General features: G+C 48.6%; 1 protein-coding gene and 2 pseudogenes across 5 annotated transcripts in view; all 3 read right to left on the bottom strand.

The window, feature by feature from the left end:
- Opa3 (outer mitochondrial membrane lipid metabolism regulator OPA3) overlaps positions 1-14,876 on the bottom strand; it is a 35,776-nt gene that overhangs the window by 10,401 nt on the left and 10,499 nt on the right. The window contains exon 2 of one of the 5 annotated variants that reach the window (XM_031385538.1): positions 4,446-7,406. The exons of the other annotated variants lie outside the window; for them this stretch is intronic. Coding sequence (XP_031241398.1) covers positions 7,009-7,406 — 398 coding nt within the window. The 3' untranslated portion in view covers positions 4,446-7,008. Of the gene's footprint in view, positions 1-4,445; positions 7,407-14,876 lie in introns of those variants that run through there. 5 annotated transcript variants of the gene reach the window in all.
- On the bottom strand, positions 4,446-7,055 carry LOC116101744 (annotated as a pseudogene).
- LOC116104422 lies at positions 9,855-10,008 on the bottom strand (annotated as a pseudogene).

The raw sequence follows: 14,876 nt of genomic DNA, 5'->3' as shown, positions 1-14,876 counted from the left end.
AGTCTGTTCTCTCCTTTAACCCTCTGCCATCCAGGGGCTGAGCTCAGGCCTGCAGGCTGGTGACAGGCATCTTTACCCTTGTAGTTATTTGGCTCTCCCTCATTGGTTTTGTTTGTTTTTAAGATTTATTTATTTATTATGAGTACACTGTCACTGTCTTCAGACACACCAAAAGAGGGCATTGGATCCTATTACAGGTATGTGTGAGCCACCATGTGGTTGCTGGGAATTGAACTCAGGATCTCTGGAAGGATATAGCTGCCAGCTATAGTTTTTAATCTTAGTTCCTGATTTTAGCTGACCTCCCATGCTGGCCACTGAAACTCTAATGTTTAGTGCCTCTGGCTGACCATAAAGGAATTCTATGATGTTCCTTGTGCAATAGCAAGTCACAGGGCCTCTTTAAACTCCAGAGGGTTTCTGCTCCCTGCCCCGGAGGGAAAGAAGTTGCAGAGGCCAAGAAGACTCTGAAGGAAACAGGTTCTGTCAGCTGGCTTTTGCCACCTGGCCTAAGAACTCTAGAAGATCAACAGATGCACTCAGGAGCATAAAACTCCAAGATGAGGGTGTCACCTCACCTACAGCCTAGTCAGAGGCTTCAACACTGCCAGTAAGCAGAAATATTTCTTTGGGCTTGGTGAGCCCCTCAGCAAATCCATCTATGTCAGCAGTGAGAGGGGCCACTAGAGCAGGTATAATTAGGGAAGCGGTGTTTGATTCTGTAACAGGCCACCCTGCTCCTCCTCTACCGAAGGCTGTTTTATTCTTTTTGAGATAGGTAAAAGGCCGGTGGCCCTGCCTGACTAGCTTTGAGCTGGACACCCTCCTGAATTTTGGGTTTATCTCCCGGGATTAATGGAGTTTACCACTATACCTGGCTATCTGGGCTCCCACCGAAGAAATCCAGTTAGGTAGCAAGCAGTGTGCACTTCTGTTGGCAAAGGTAACTAACTATAAGAGTGATTTTTCATTTTACTTAGACTCACGACACATCTTGCACAAAATTAACCAGGAATCCACTCTTCTGCTCTGGTTGCCCACACTAGTGCAGAGCTCATATAGGGTACATCCATCGAGCTCCCTGTTCCTCTGCTGTGTTCCCCAGGCTGCTTAGGGCTCCCAGGCTCTAGTGAGCCTCCTTTCTGTTTCTGGGTAACCGAGTGTGAAGGCATACCCACCCACGCTTATTGGGTTTTAGAGTCATGTTGCTATCGCTTTGTTTCTCTATTTTGAAGCAGGGGCTCATATAATCCAGGCTAGCACTTATCCCAAAGCCTGTTTTTTTTGTTTGTTTGTTTGTTTTATTTTTTGGCACAGGCTCTCATGTTAGCCCCAGGCTAGCCTTAAACTCACTCCATAGCTAATGATGGCCTTGAACTCACTGAACCTTCTGCCTCTACTTCCCAAGTGGTGGGGTTACAAGTGTGAGTCACCGTACCTAGCTTTTACATTTCTTTACTGTCTTATTTTAATCCAGGCTGGCCTCAACTCTGTGACACTGTTCCTGTCTCAGTTTTTGAAAGCAGGGACTAAGGTGTATGTTGTCACATTCAGATAGTATTGTTTAAAAATATATATCTTAGGTGCATAGAACTTATATACAAATGTACATACACACATTTATATAGTTCTTTTTTCACCTATATAGTTCTTATTGATTATTTTATGTGTATGTTTTGACTGCATGTATGTCTCTGTACCAAGTGTGTGCCTGCAAGAGAGCACTGAATTCTCTGGAATTAGAGTTAGAAATGGTTGTGAGCCACTGTCACTATGAGGGTGCTGGGAATTGAATTTGGTTCCTCCATAAGGTTTTTGAGACAGGGTCTCACTGTATATAGCCTTGGCTGTCCCGGAACTCACTCTGTAGACCAGGTTGGCCTCAAACTCACAGAGATTGGCCTGCCTCTACCTCTCAAGTGCTGGGACTAAAGGCTTGAGCCACTTCTGCCCAGTTATAGCTCTTCTTTATGAAGTAGATTACCACAAAACAAGATGCAGTAGCAAGGCCTGCTGGGTAATGACGTCACCAAACTGTCATTTCAGAAACATATATAACATCACACACATCATGTTACATATGCACACATGCACAGAATTATGCAACACTACGATCCACATACAGTGAGAAGAGAATTACTTTACAATGTGTACATGATGGATTACATAAGCTCTTCTCTCTCAAGGATTTCAGTGCCAGGGGACTGAGGTTGCTGGTAGCAGCTCCCATGGGGATTTTCGATCACGAACACAGAAGTGGGGGCTTGACACAGGGGGACCAGGGCCTTAGTGACCTCCTGTTCCAGAGGTTTAGTTTGATTGCCTTTTTGTTTGTTTGTTTATTTTTGATTTTTTGAGACAGGGTTTCTCTGTGTAGCCCTGGCTGTCCTGGAACTCACTCTATAGACCTGGCTGGCCTCGAACTTACAGAGATCCTTCTGCCTCTGCCTCCTGATTGCTGGGATTAAAGGCCTCTGCCACCACCTCTCTGCACCTTGTTTTGGTATGAGTCACTCTACACAGCACTGGCTGTCCTGGAACTATGTAGATCAGGCCAACCTAGAATTCACAGAGCTCTGACATCCTCTACCTCTCCAATGCTGGGATTAAAGCTGTGTACCATCACACTCAGCTCCTTAAGAGGGTGATCTTTGTCTGCCCTTGCTGTGTGGGGTCACTGAACCTCTCCTGTAAAGGGATAGTGGGTAAGTGTTCTCAAGAGTCTCCAAGTCTCAAATTCTGGCCATGGACAACGTGAAAGTGAGTGAGCACAGCTGCTGTAATAAACCTTTACTGACGGATTCAGCTCAGGGGCCTAATCTGCTAAGTTTTGCACTGTTAGGATTGCTTTTCTTACCTGAGTCTTCCTATGGAGTTCTCAACCTTTAACCTGAGGCACCTCTGCAGGAATGGGAGACAAGAGCCCTGCCCACTGCAGTATTTCCCCAGTGCCAGCTCTTTACCCCTGGAATGGCAGCTCCATGGTGGCTCTGCTGAGCTGTCTTGTCTCTGGCTGCTCTAGACACTGGGAGAAAACCGGACACAGTAACTGCTCCATGCATGTATCCAGTTGGTGGGTGACAGTGCCCCAGCTGCTCGGTAGGCTTTTCCTGCCAGTCTATCTATCTACAGTGCTCACACTGGCCAGCCAAGGGATGGCTTTGGAGTCAGGGGAATTGGCTGGAGCTTGTATAAGATCCACTCTCTTAGGGTGGCTCTCCAATCAAGAGCTTGTCCAACAATGAAACCAACAGCCAGGGATGGGACAGGCAGAGCCATTGACACTGGCTCAGGCTATATGAGCTGGTATGATGGGGTTCTGTCTGCGATGTCCTGAAGCCCCAAGTCACTCAGGAGGGAGGAGCCTAGGTCCAGCCCCATCTACCCACATAACCAAGGAGGGAGCAGGTGACGCTGAAAGTGTATGCAGTTGCTCCTCACTGGGCTGTAAATCTATGAGGCCAGGGCTGCTGTTGATCAGGGGCTCTGACAGGGACCCAGCATGGCAAAGAACAGGGCTGGGGCACAGACTGGTCAACTCCATGACTCTTAAACGGCAGAATAAAATGAGGGCAGCTTTTCTGGTTAAGATGGACTTTAAAGCTTATTTTGTGAAGGACAATGGCTTCCCAAGCGCTGAGACTCAGAGGAATGCCTGCTGCAAGCCTGGGTTGGTTTAGACAGGGTCTTGTTATATAGCCCCTTAAACTGTCTCTGTGTTACCTTGCCTGCCTAAGGCACCTGGGTATGCCTAGGACAAAAAGTAGATTAGTAAGGTGGGACTTCTGGACAGATAGGGAACTCTGGGAAAGAGGGTGGCATGGAAGATTTGCCACCAAGACAAAGAAGAGGTCAGATATATAAAACTGAGGAGAGCTAACCAGCCATGCGGCAGAACTTAATTAGTCTAAATAGGATAGTAAGGTATGAGCTAGCTAAGAACAAGGCCTAGGTATAAATAAATAAAAAGGTCTGTATCCTTACTTGGGAGCTAGGGCAGGCTTAGAAAGGCTCATAGTTGTATTTGGCACCCAACATGGGACTCAAACCCACATCCCTGAGATAAGGGTCTCATGCTCTACCGACTGAGCTAGACTAAAGACCAGACTGGCCTACAACTCAGAGATCCACCTGCCTCAGCTCCCTAGCAGTCTTTCTTGTTTAGGAGGAGTGCCAAGTCTTGGGATTACAGGCCTACGCCATCCCTGGAATTAAAAAGTTCTCATAACATTTTGCTTATTTATTTAGTGTGTGTTTATGGTTGTGTGCATGTACAAGGTAAACATGGAGGTCTAACAACTGAGAGAGTTGGTTCTCTCCTCCTACCATGCAAGTCCTGGGGATCCAACTCAGGTCACTGGGCTTGGTGGCCAGTGCCTCCATCTGTCAGTTTATCAGATTTTTTCAATTAAAAACACACACAAATAAAATTGGAGACAACCAGCTTCATTCATAAATTTATTCTCCTCCTTCTTCCCTTGTGAGAAATAAGTAACATTGCAGTGAGTAGGAACCAGAGCCATGAAAGCTGCGCTGGCCTCCTGCCCCACAGAACTTCTGGAACCACACACCACACCATGGTTACTTCCTGTACTGCCATGGGTGAGGCTGCCACAAGCCTCACCATGTCCATATACACCAGGACCATGTGAAGGCTCCATCAGGTCAGGGTGAGCCCTGATGCCTACTTTCATGCTTATGTGATCCAAAGGTGACATTTCATCTCGGTGCCTCTTACCTCCCAAGCAAGCAGAGAAAATATTCCTATGGGGTTCTTCACCACCAGTGAAGCTGGACTGCTGGAGTAATGACTGACCTGGTGGAGCTCAGTGCCCTCACCTGTCTTGGCTTTGCCGTAACTGCTCTGGACTGACCTAGGGCAGGGTGGCCAGGGCTGGCCCTGGAGCTATTAGTGCCCAACTGGACTCCACAGGGGTAACCATGGCAATCGGGCAGCTTCCCTGGCTCCTCTCTCTGTCCTCCCTTCATCAGGTAGCCATGTGCGTCCTTTGTCCCCAGTTCGGCTTTCACTTAACTCAGCTGTTCCTAAATTTAAAGACACCAATTTCAGCCACTTCTAGAAGAAACTGAGGCACAGTTTCAACATTGGCTTCAGTCCAGGGGATCCTGGGGATGGGTCATTTTCACCTCCTCGTGTGGACGCCCTACAAGTGCCACCTCTAGGGACAAGAGCCAGGGAGAATGAACATCTTGGGTATGGCCTGGGGCTTTTCTGATGGGGGGCAGAAATCCAGAGCCTCCGGCCACTAGGAAGAAGTTGGGTCTTCATCTCATCTTGCCCTGCAGCCAGAACCATCTGGGTCCTCTGGTCCTCCCTTTCCCCCCACCCCCTTTGTAGCTGGTCCCTCCTGAGCTATGGGGTCTTGGCCAAGTCCCTTAGCTTCCCTTTTCCTGGGCCTTAGTTTCCCAATGTGGGAAAGAGCTCACAGGATGAGTCTCGGCCCCTTTCTCCCCATAGCCAAAACCTCCGGCTTTCCTCCAAGGTTGTCTTCCTTTTTATTTTTTGTATTTTTGTATTTTTTTTTTTTTTTTAAAGACAGGATCTCTTCCTGTGATTCAGCAGGCTGTCCCAGAACTTAGAATGAGACCCAGGCTCATTCTTGCCTCAGCCTCTGAGTGCTGGAATTCCAGGTATGCGCCACCATGCCTGGCTTGGCCCAGTTTGGAGGTCCATATTAATTATGCCCCCCATATATCCTTAGGAGGCCTCCTTATTCTGCAGCTCCTTCCATCAGGCACTGGACAGCCATGACAGTGACTGCTGCATCCACAATCCTTCTGGAGCTGTAGTGGTTAGCCCAACCCCAGAAGCCATGAATAGGATGCCAAACAGCATAGCAGGGGCCTTGCATCTTCTTAGAACGGCAGAAGGCAACAAGCTGAATAGAGGGCCTTCAAAGAAAACCCCACATCCTAATCCTGGGACCTAAATGTCCCCATTTAGGAAAAGGGTCTTCAGAGATGTAATAAGGCTCTTTCAATGTGGTCATCCTGGATTTATGATGGGTCTTGTATTCAGGGCAGATGGGGGAAGAGAAAGCCACATGAAGACAGGACACAGAGTCCAGGAAATCTGGGGCCCATAAGCCAGAAGAAAGTGAGGCCCAAACACCCTGACCTCTGCTGCTGGCTTCCAGAATGGTGAGAGAACAGGTTACTCTGTGTCCTCCGTCACATTCCTAGCAATATGTTATATCTGGGGGAGTAGGCAAGGAAGGTGGGACCAACAGAAAGGGTTGGGGGACCCAGGCCCGCAGGGGTATGGAGGGTCAGACAAATGTGTGTGTGACATCTAACCCACCCAACTGAAAAATGCCACTGAAGGACAGGAGGAAATATGTGCCACCTGAAACAAGGTCTAGGGATTCTCAGGGCAGGGCAGCAGGGCTGCGATTGAGACAGGTCAGTTTCGAGCCAGCTAGGATCAGTCTGTGCCGAGGGAAGTGGGGTAATGCCACAGCCTGAGGGGTGAAGAGACCAGTACAGGCATGATCCTCTCAGGAGCTCAGAGGGAGAATGAGGAGAGAGAGAATGGGGACATCAATTGCACTCTGCTGCCTCCATGGGAGCTACATTGACCTGAGGCAAGGTTCACCGTGGCCTGTGTCCACCAAAGGAAGGAGGTGCTCCAATGATGGGCAGGCGACCTTGTCTACGTCCGAATCAGGCTTGAACCCTAGTTCCATTTCTTTGCCTTTGCTAGAGCAGTGGAGGGACAGGTTGTCTAAGACCTTGAAAGTCCAATGTGGTTCCTGGTGGGGCTGAGCGTTTTGATTCAGAGGCTGGATGGACTCTGGACGCTTCTTCTGCTGAGAGCTCCCTGGGGGAAATGCCCAGATTTTGTCAGTAAGGGGTGACCACACGTCACAGCGACATCAAGGTCCTTGTGGTTTCTGCTAGGCCAGAGCAGCCCAGGCCAGGAGGTGTGAGAAGAAGGCCCTATTGGGGGCCACATGGCCACAGGCAAGTCCAGGCCCCAGCAGTTGGCTATTTCTTGGAAGATGCTACCTGGCACTTGGGAGTACAGTGAGCATTGCAGACCTGGCCACGCACCTCCTGCAGCTCCTCCCGTAGCTCCTCCAGGGCACTCAGGGAGGGCATTGCTTGTGCCTGAGCCTGCAGTGCCTCTAGGGCCAGTGCCAGGCGGCCCACCTCATCCTGCAGCGCGTTCCAGGCTGCCCGCTGCTCCTCCTCCTTATTGCGCTGCTGAGTCTGGTGGCGCCAGTACTCCAGGACCAGGCAGCCTCCGCCCACAATGAAGATGGTGGCCTCACCCAGCAGCTCAGCACCCAGCTCTGCTGCTGCCTCCTCATTCAGCGGCTTGATGGTTGTGCCCCGGAAACCCATTATGCGCATCTTGGTCCGCATCTCCACCCAGTGGTACACTGTAGGGGAGAGAGGGGTCAGGTGTGTTCTGAAGCCCCACCCCCACACTTTCTTGTTCCAGTTGCAGTCAGAGACCAAGGTGGGAGTGGGAGGTCGCCTTAAGCAAGACCTGTCCCTTACTTCACCCAGGGAACACAGAGTCTCCTCCCAGGGTGACCTGGGGCTTTCTTCCCTCAGTACTAAGGTCAGAACCCAGGGCTTCATGCATGCTGGACATACCTGCTACCACTAAGCTATACCCTATCTTTTTGTTTTAGATAGATGGATGGATGGATGGATGGATGGATGGATGGATGGATGGATGGAGCTTATACTGGCCTTCAGCTCCCTATGTAGCCAAGGACGACCTTCAACCTCTGATTCTGTTTTCCCCACGTGCTGGGATGACAAACATTATGTCCTATCACTTTTTACTTTTTTCCAGATGTAGCATTGGCTGGCTTTGAACTCATGATCCTTCTGCCTCTGCCTCTTGAGTAGCTGGGGTAGTTCTGCACCATAAGGATCAGACCTAGCTCCAGAGACATCCTTGAAAGCACAAGAAGATTCCAGAGCAGCAATAAGCAGAAACCTGATGAGAGCAGAGGTCCTCAGATGGGACGCCATGCCCTAGCAGGTCACAAGCACCCGCTCCCTGAGCACACAAGCTGTAAAGGCCCAGCAGCCACACTTAGCTCCCACTGTGGCCCTTTAGGTCACCACACAGAGTGGTTGGCTGTCTTCCTCCATGGCTCTGTTGCCCACTTCCCTGGCAAAAGACCGACTCCCTTTCTTTTCCTTCTCATAATGCAGAGGGAGGGTTGCTTTTGTGAGCCGGGAGGCTCCGATCCTAGGTTCTCAGTACAAACTGACGGAGCTAAGTGGGGAGCAGAGCTGGCTCCTTGCCTGGCCCTGCTTCTTAGCCCTAGAGAGCCTTGAGGAGCAGAGAAGGTCAGGTGCCCAACTTTACTGGCTTGGCATCATGGGTGCCCCCATCAAGTGGGAGGAGATGGAGGGGCGCCCAGGCTAGCTCCTTTCTAAATGTACTTTCAACTGAGTCTTTTCTTTGTTTCTTTCTTTTTTTTTCTTTTTCCTTTTTTTTAGACAGGGTTTCTCTGTGTAGCCCCGGCTGTCCTGGAACTCACTGTGTAGACCAGGCTGGCCTCCAACTCAGAAATCCACCTGCCTCTGCCTCCCAAGTGCTGGGATTAAAGGTGTGTACTGCCACCGCCCAGCTGAGTCTTTGAGATGGCCTCACTATGCCTGGCTGACCTGGGAATCCACCACGTCGAGCCAGGCTGGCCTTGAGTTTGTAGTAATAGCCCTGCCTCAGCCTCTCAAGTTGTGGGCATCATATGCATGTACCATCCATCATTCCTGTCTTCATTTTAGTTTTTATTGTTTATTAAACTTTTTTTTATATTGTTTTGTTTTGAGATGTAGTCTCACTGATTAGCTTTGGCTGATCTGGAACTCAATTATGTAGACCATGATGCCCTTTTCTTTGTTGCTTTCTTGTTTTATAACAGGTTCTCATGTAGCACACGCTGGCCTCAAATATGCTATACAGCCAAGGATGACCACCCTTCTGCCTCTACCTGAGACCACAGGCATGTGCCACCTTCCTTGCCTTATTTATTGTGTTTCTGAGACAGGGTCTCACTGTGTAATCCAGGCTGGAACTGAACCTGGGGCAGAAGGCCTCCTAAGAGCTTCTACTGCACTACTGTGTCTTTATGACCAGTCTCCTGTAGACTCTAGGCCTGCCCTTAGTATTACACACATGTTGTATCTCAATAAGAATACTCATCCAGTTTCCTGTACACTCTAGGCCTGCCCTTAGTATTACACAAACGTTGTATCTCAATAAGAATACACATCCAGAATTGGCAATGGCAAGATGGTACGGTACCTAAAAGTGACTGCCACCTAGTCTGATGCCTCAAGTTCAATTCCTGAGAGCCACATGGTAGAAGAAGAGAATCAACTCCTGTAAGTTGTTCTCTGACTTCCACATGCTCAGTAGTGGCATGTGGAGACACACACAAACACACACACAAAACATACGATATAATTTTAGTCAGACGTGGTGGTATAGGCTTTTAATTCTAATATTTAGGAGGCAGAAGTAGGTGGATCTCTATGAGTTCAAGGCTAGCCTGGTCTACAGAGAAAGTTCCAGGCTAGCCAGGGCTACTACATAGAGAAACCCTGTCTTGAAATACAAAAACAAACAAACAAAATCAAAACAAGTAAGCAAGCAAGCAAACAAACAAACACAAATCTTTACAGAATTTAAATACAAGAGCTGGAGGGATGGCTCAGTGGCTAAGAGCACTTGCTGCTCTTCCAGAAGACCCAGTTTCGATTCCCAGCACCCACATGGCAGCTCACAGACACCCACTCAAGCCAAGTATAATACACATAAAGTAATAAAATTAATCTTTTCTTTTCTCCCTTACCCCCACTGAGAGCTCACAGTCCCCCACTACCACAAATTACTCTGGAATTTCCTGCATTTGGAGAAACTGCAGAGGTCAGCACATCTGGAGTGCAATGGATAAGTCTCGCTCTGAGAAAAAACACCTTCATGATCATGGTATCTCCCCTGCCAAGGAGTGTATAAAACAAATCTTAAAAAAAAAAAAAAAAATACACACACACACACACACACACACACACACACACACGGAGCCAGATTGTGGTGTTGCACGCCTTTAATCCCAGCACTAGGGAGGCAGAGACAGGTGGATTTCTGAGTTCGAGGCCAGCCTGGTCTACAAAGTGAGTTCCAGGACAGCCAGGGCTACACAGAGAAACCCTGTCTCGAAAAACCAAAAACCAAAAAACAAAACAAAAAAACAAAAACAAAAACAAACAAACAAACAAAAACAAAAAACAAAACAAAAAACAAAAGAATGAATATTACTAATGAAACCCCAGTGAAGTGTTTCTTTCTCACTGTTTCTGTCTCAGCCTGTGCTACCTAGGGGACTCAATTCTCTATGGAACATGCCCCATTCACAAAGCCAGGTTTACCATAAACGCCTAATAAGATATCTAGCATCATTTGTCAAGATAATAGCATACTTAGATTACCACTGTTGCTACTAGGCAGTAAATTATCACATGGCTTTGAGCAGTCTCTGCCTTGTCCCTAGATGTGTCCCAGTGAGCTCAACACTCACTCTGAAGCCTACTACAGTGCCACAGACCTTTCCTACTAACACTTAGAAGGCTGAGGCAGGAGGATCACAAATATGAGGCCAGTATGTAATGAGAGCTTGCCTCAAGAAAACAAGAGAACAGCCTGGAGAGATAACTCAACTCTTCTGGTAGAGGACCTACAACAGGTAGATCCAGCTCTCAGCCATGCAGCACCTGATTCTGCCTTCATGGTGCATATATACGTGTGCAGGTACACACATACACACATAAAATAAAAATGAAATTCAAGGGGCAGTGGTGGCGCACACTTTTAATCCCAGCACTTGGGAGGCAGAGGCAGGTGGAATTTCAGAGTTCGAGGCCAGCCTGGTCTACAGAGTGAGTTCCAGGACAGCCAGGGCTACATAGGGAAACCCTGTCTCAATAAAACAAAACAAAACAAAACCAAAAAACAAAAATGTTTCAAATTTTAGGGAGGTGGAGATGGCCTAGCAGTTAAGAATACCGGCTGCTCTTCCATATGACCTGGGTTTTATTCCCAGTACCCACGGGGTGGCTCTCACAGTTTATAAGTCCAGCTCCAGGGGATCCCAAGTCTTCTGGCCTCTACAGACACCAGGCACACAAGCACACAGACATACATATAGACAGATGCCCTGTGTAGCTAAGGCTACCCCCGAACTCCTGCTTCTGCCTCCACAGGCTGGGATCACAGGTGTGCACACCACATTGCCCTCCTTGTCTGTGCCATTGACTCACAGTCCTTCCTTGTACAACAGCTCCTGGTACATGCAGGCACTAAATACAAGGAGTAGTGACTAATGCAGGCTCCTAATGACTCCGCCAGAGAATGACCTCTACCTATGCTCCCCATCCAGATCTAGACAGACCAGCTGGGCTTAGAAGAGGGACACCTGGGAGCTCTGGAGGCTGAGTGCTCAGTGTGCTCGGAGCTGGGTGGTCCTGGGGTCCAGTCCTGTACCAGCTGCTTAGTTGTTGTGTGACTGGTCAGGATTCCAAACAGCACAGTGTATCTGCTTCCCATTTTGCAAATGCGGAGAGCAGCAGGTGGGGAGGGGGGTGCTCTGGACATGGCTCAAAAGGTTGCTAGCCTATCCCAGGAGTGAGCAAGGACTGCAGCGATCTGACGGGAGATAGCAGGGCTGCCTAAGGAATGGAGCTGGAGTTGAGCCCTAGAGCACTGTGGTTAAGGCCACCCAGGAGTCAGGCTATCTGACTTGAAGCCATTCACCACCTCCTGCCCTAAGGCCTCAGTTTCTTCATCTGTGGGCCTTAAAATGGCCACAGCAGAGGTGCGCTGACTAGGGCCTGTAATCAGCACTTGGGAGGCTGAGAATTAAGACTGTTTCAGACTAGCCTGAGCTACATAGAAAGACCATCTTAGTTAGGGTTTTACTGTTGTGAACAGACACCATGACTGAGGCAACTCTTGTAAGGACAACATTTCATTGGGGCTGGCTTAAAGGTTCAGACATTCAGTCCATTATCACCAAGGTGGGAACATGGCAGCATCCAGGCAGGCATGGTGCAGGAGGAGCTGAGAGTTCTACATCTTTATCTGAAGGCCGCTAGCAGAATACTGTCTTCCAGGCAGCTAGGATGACTGTCTTAAGTCCACACCCACAGTGACACACCTATTCCAACAAGGCCACACCTCCAAATAGTGCCACTCCCTAGGCCAAGCATAAATGACCACAAAGACTCCAGTCTCAAAACAAAGACACAGGCCTCTCTTTCCCACAGCAGGGCAGCACATGACCAGGATACAGTAGTCTACCAAAGGCTTTGAAAGAGCATTTTCCACTTTCATAAGTCTCTAGCTCTCTCTCCTCTGAACAAGTTTTCACATAGCCTAGGCTGGCCTGGATCCTGTTGGTAGCTGAGGATGACCCTGAGCTCCTAATCCTACTACCTCTGCCTTTCAAGGTCTGGATTTCTAGGCTTGTGTCTCCACATCTGGCCAGCTGCTTTTACCCCCACTCCCTAGCACAGAACCTAGGGCCGCAATGCACACTTTATCACTAAGCTGCGCCCACAGGTTCTTCCTTAAGTTTAACATGCATGGTGTGAGGCTTTAGAGATGGCTAGCAGTTAAGAGCACTGACTGCTCTTCTCGAGGACCTGAGTTCAGTTCCCAGCAACCACATAGCAGCTGACAGCTATCTACAACTCCAGTTCCAGGAGATCCAACACTATCTTCTGAACTCCTCAGGCACCTGGCATGTTTTTCAGTTAAAAGAAAAGAAATAAGAAGCTTGGTGCTCATAGCTCTAGCAGCCTTATCGAGGTCATGAGAACTGCCTGAATTAAAAAAAAAAAAAAGTCAGCCACACAGTGCTGGTGCATGCTTTTAATCCCAGCACTTCGGAGGCAGAGGCAGGAAGATTTCTGAGTTCGAGGCTAGCCTGGTCTACAGAGTGAGTTCCAGGACAGCCAGGGCTACACAGAGAAACCCTGTCTGGAAAAAACAAAAAACAAAAAACAAAAAAGTCAGCAAGAGGCAGACAGAGTCACCAAACCACTGAGAGGCGCTTTACTGTCTAGCCAGCAGGAGGCCTGACTGCAGGTTTGGTTAAGATTCACTGGCTGGTTTTCAATGAACTTGAGAGGAGTACAAAGACTTTTGGAAACCTCCACTGTCAGGGATGTCAGCTTTCTGTGCCTGCCAGGCCGCTAGAGCAAGCCCAGGTGCAGGACAGTGCTGAAGAACTGACTCTGGTGCCCTCTCCTGTCCATTCCGAGTACTGCAGGCAGCCTGGGTAACGAGAGTCTGTGGTACAGCACTATACATCAACCACCTTCAAACATAGTGGGAGGACCTGAAGAGGTTGCTTGGTTTTGCAGCTATGGAGACAGAAGTAGGCTAGGCACTTAGTTATATGCCCTTTCTGTTGTTCTGAGACAATCTCGAATAGCCCAGGCTGGCCTTAGACTTGTTAAGTAGCTGAAGATAACCTTCTCCTGCCTCCACTTCTCAATCCCAGGTGTGTGCCACCAAGCCTAGCTCCGGTTGATTAAAAACTGTTTCTTTTCAGACAGGCCCTGTGGCCAAGCTTGGTCCTAAGCTCACAGCTGTCCAGCACCAGCCTCTTGAGGAGCTGGGATACAGGAGTATAGCACCCAGTCAAGCAGCAAGAGTTGGGTGGGGGCATCCAAACATCAGCCCAGACCTGCGCTGGGATTCACAGTGAACACCGCTATGGTTTTTAAGGCAGGATTTCATCTTTGGCCCAGGTTGGCCTTGAATTATCAGCAAGCCTCCTATCTCAGCCTTCGGAGGGTTGGAATTATATATGTGAGTCACCATGGACTGAAGGAAGACATTGTTTTCTATACACAAAAACAATGGGGGGAGGTGGGTAGCATGGATAAAAAAAAATTCTAAAATACAATTAATAAAGACCAGGCATAGTGGCCCACACCTTCAATCCCAGCACTCAGAAGGCAGAGACAGGTTTTTCTCTTGAGTTTGAGGCAGCCTGGTCTACAGAGTTCCAGGACAGCCAGGACTACACAGAGAAACTTTGCCTCTAAAAACAACAACAGAAAGAAAGACTGAAAGAATAAAAAATAATTAATACCACCCCTTCTAATTGTTTTTTAAATACTTACATATATTATGTTAGCAAGATATATAACTGGTAATAATGATGCATGCACGCGCGCGCGCGCGCGCACACACACACACACACACACACACGCAGAGGAAAGTGTTTCCTTAGTAGGAGAGCATCTTGATTGTTTGGAGGTCAACAGCAAGAGCCTGGCTGCCACACACAGGAGCTGATGTGACACTCTCAAGACTATAAATAGATCTCGGCGAAGTGACTTTCTCTGGAGAGCATTAAAAATAAAAATGCCAGTGCTTCCCTAGGTCAGCTGAGCCAGGCCATGTAGGTGGCACCCCTGGGCATCTCAGGCAAATAACCACAAAGCCACATTGTGCCTACAGGTCATCTACCTGCTGCTCAGCCAACCATCACGCGGCTGTACTTAATCCTGTATTTACCTCTCTCTCCTTCCCTAACTTCCCAACTTCCTTCCTTGAGATAAGGTCTTACTATAGAGCTCTGTCTAGCCTGAATCAGGAGGGCTTCCAGTTGACAGGCTGTCTCTGCCTATGTGCTGGGATTAAAGATGTGCACACCGCATTCCATCGCCCTTTCTATTTGCGAGTGTGTGTTGCTGGGGATGGATCCAAAGCCTTGTGCATGCTAAGCAAGCACACAACTACTGAGCTACACCAGCACTAGCCTTTCCTGCCTTTCCTGCCTTTCCTCCCTCCCTCCCTCCCTCCCTCT

This window comes from Mastomys coucha, unplaced genomic scaffold (genome assembly GCF_008632895.1).
Source record: "Mastomys coucha isolate ucsf_1 unplaced genomic scaffold, UCSF_Mcou_1 pScaffold21, whole genome shotgun sequence".
Taxonomy (NCBI): Eukaryota; Metazoa; Chordata; class Mammalia; order Rodentia; family Muridae; genus Mastomys; species Mastomys coucha.
Note: the sequence above shows the minus strand (reverse complement) of the source record. Positions and strands in the feature narration are given on the sequence as shown.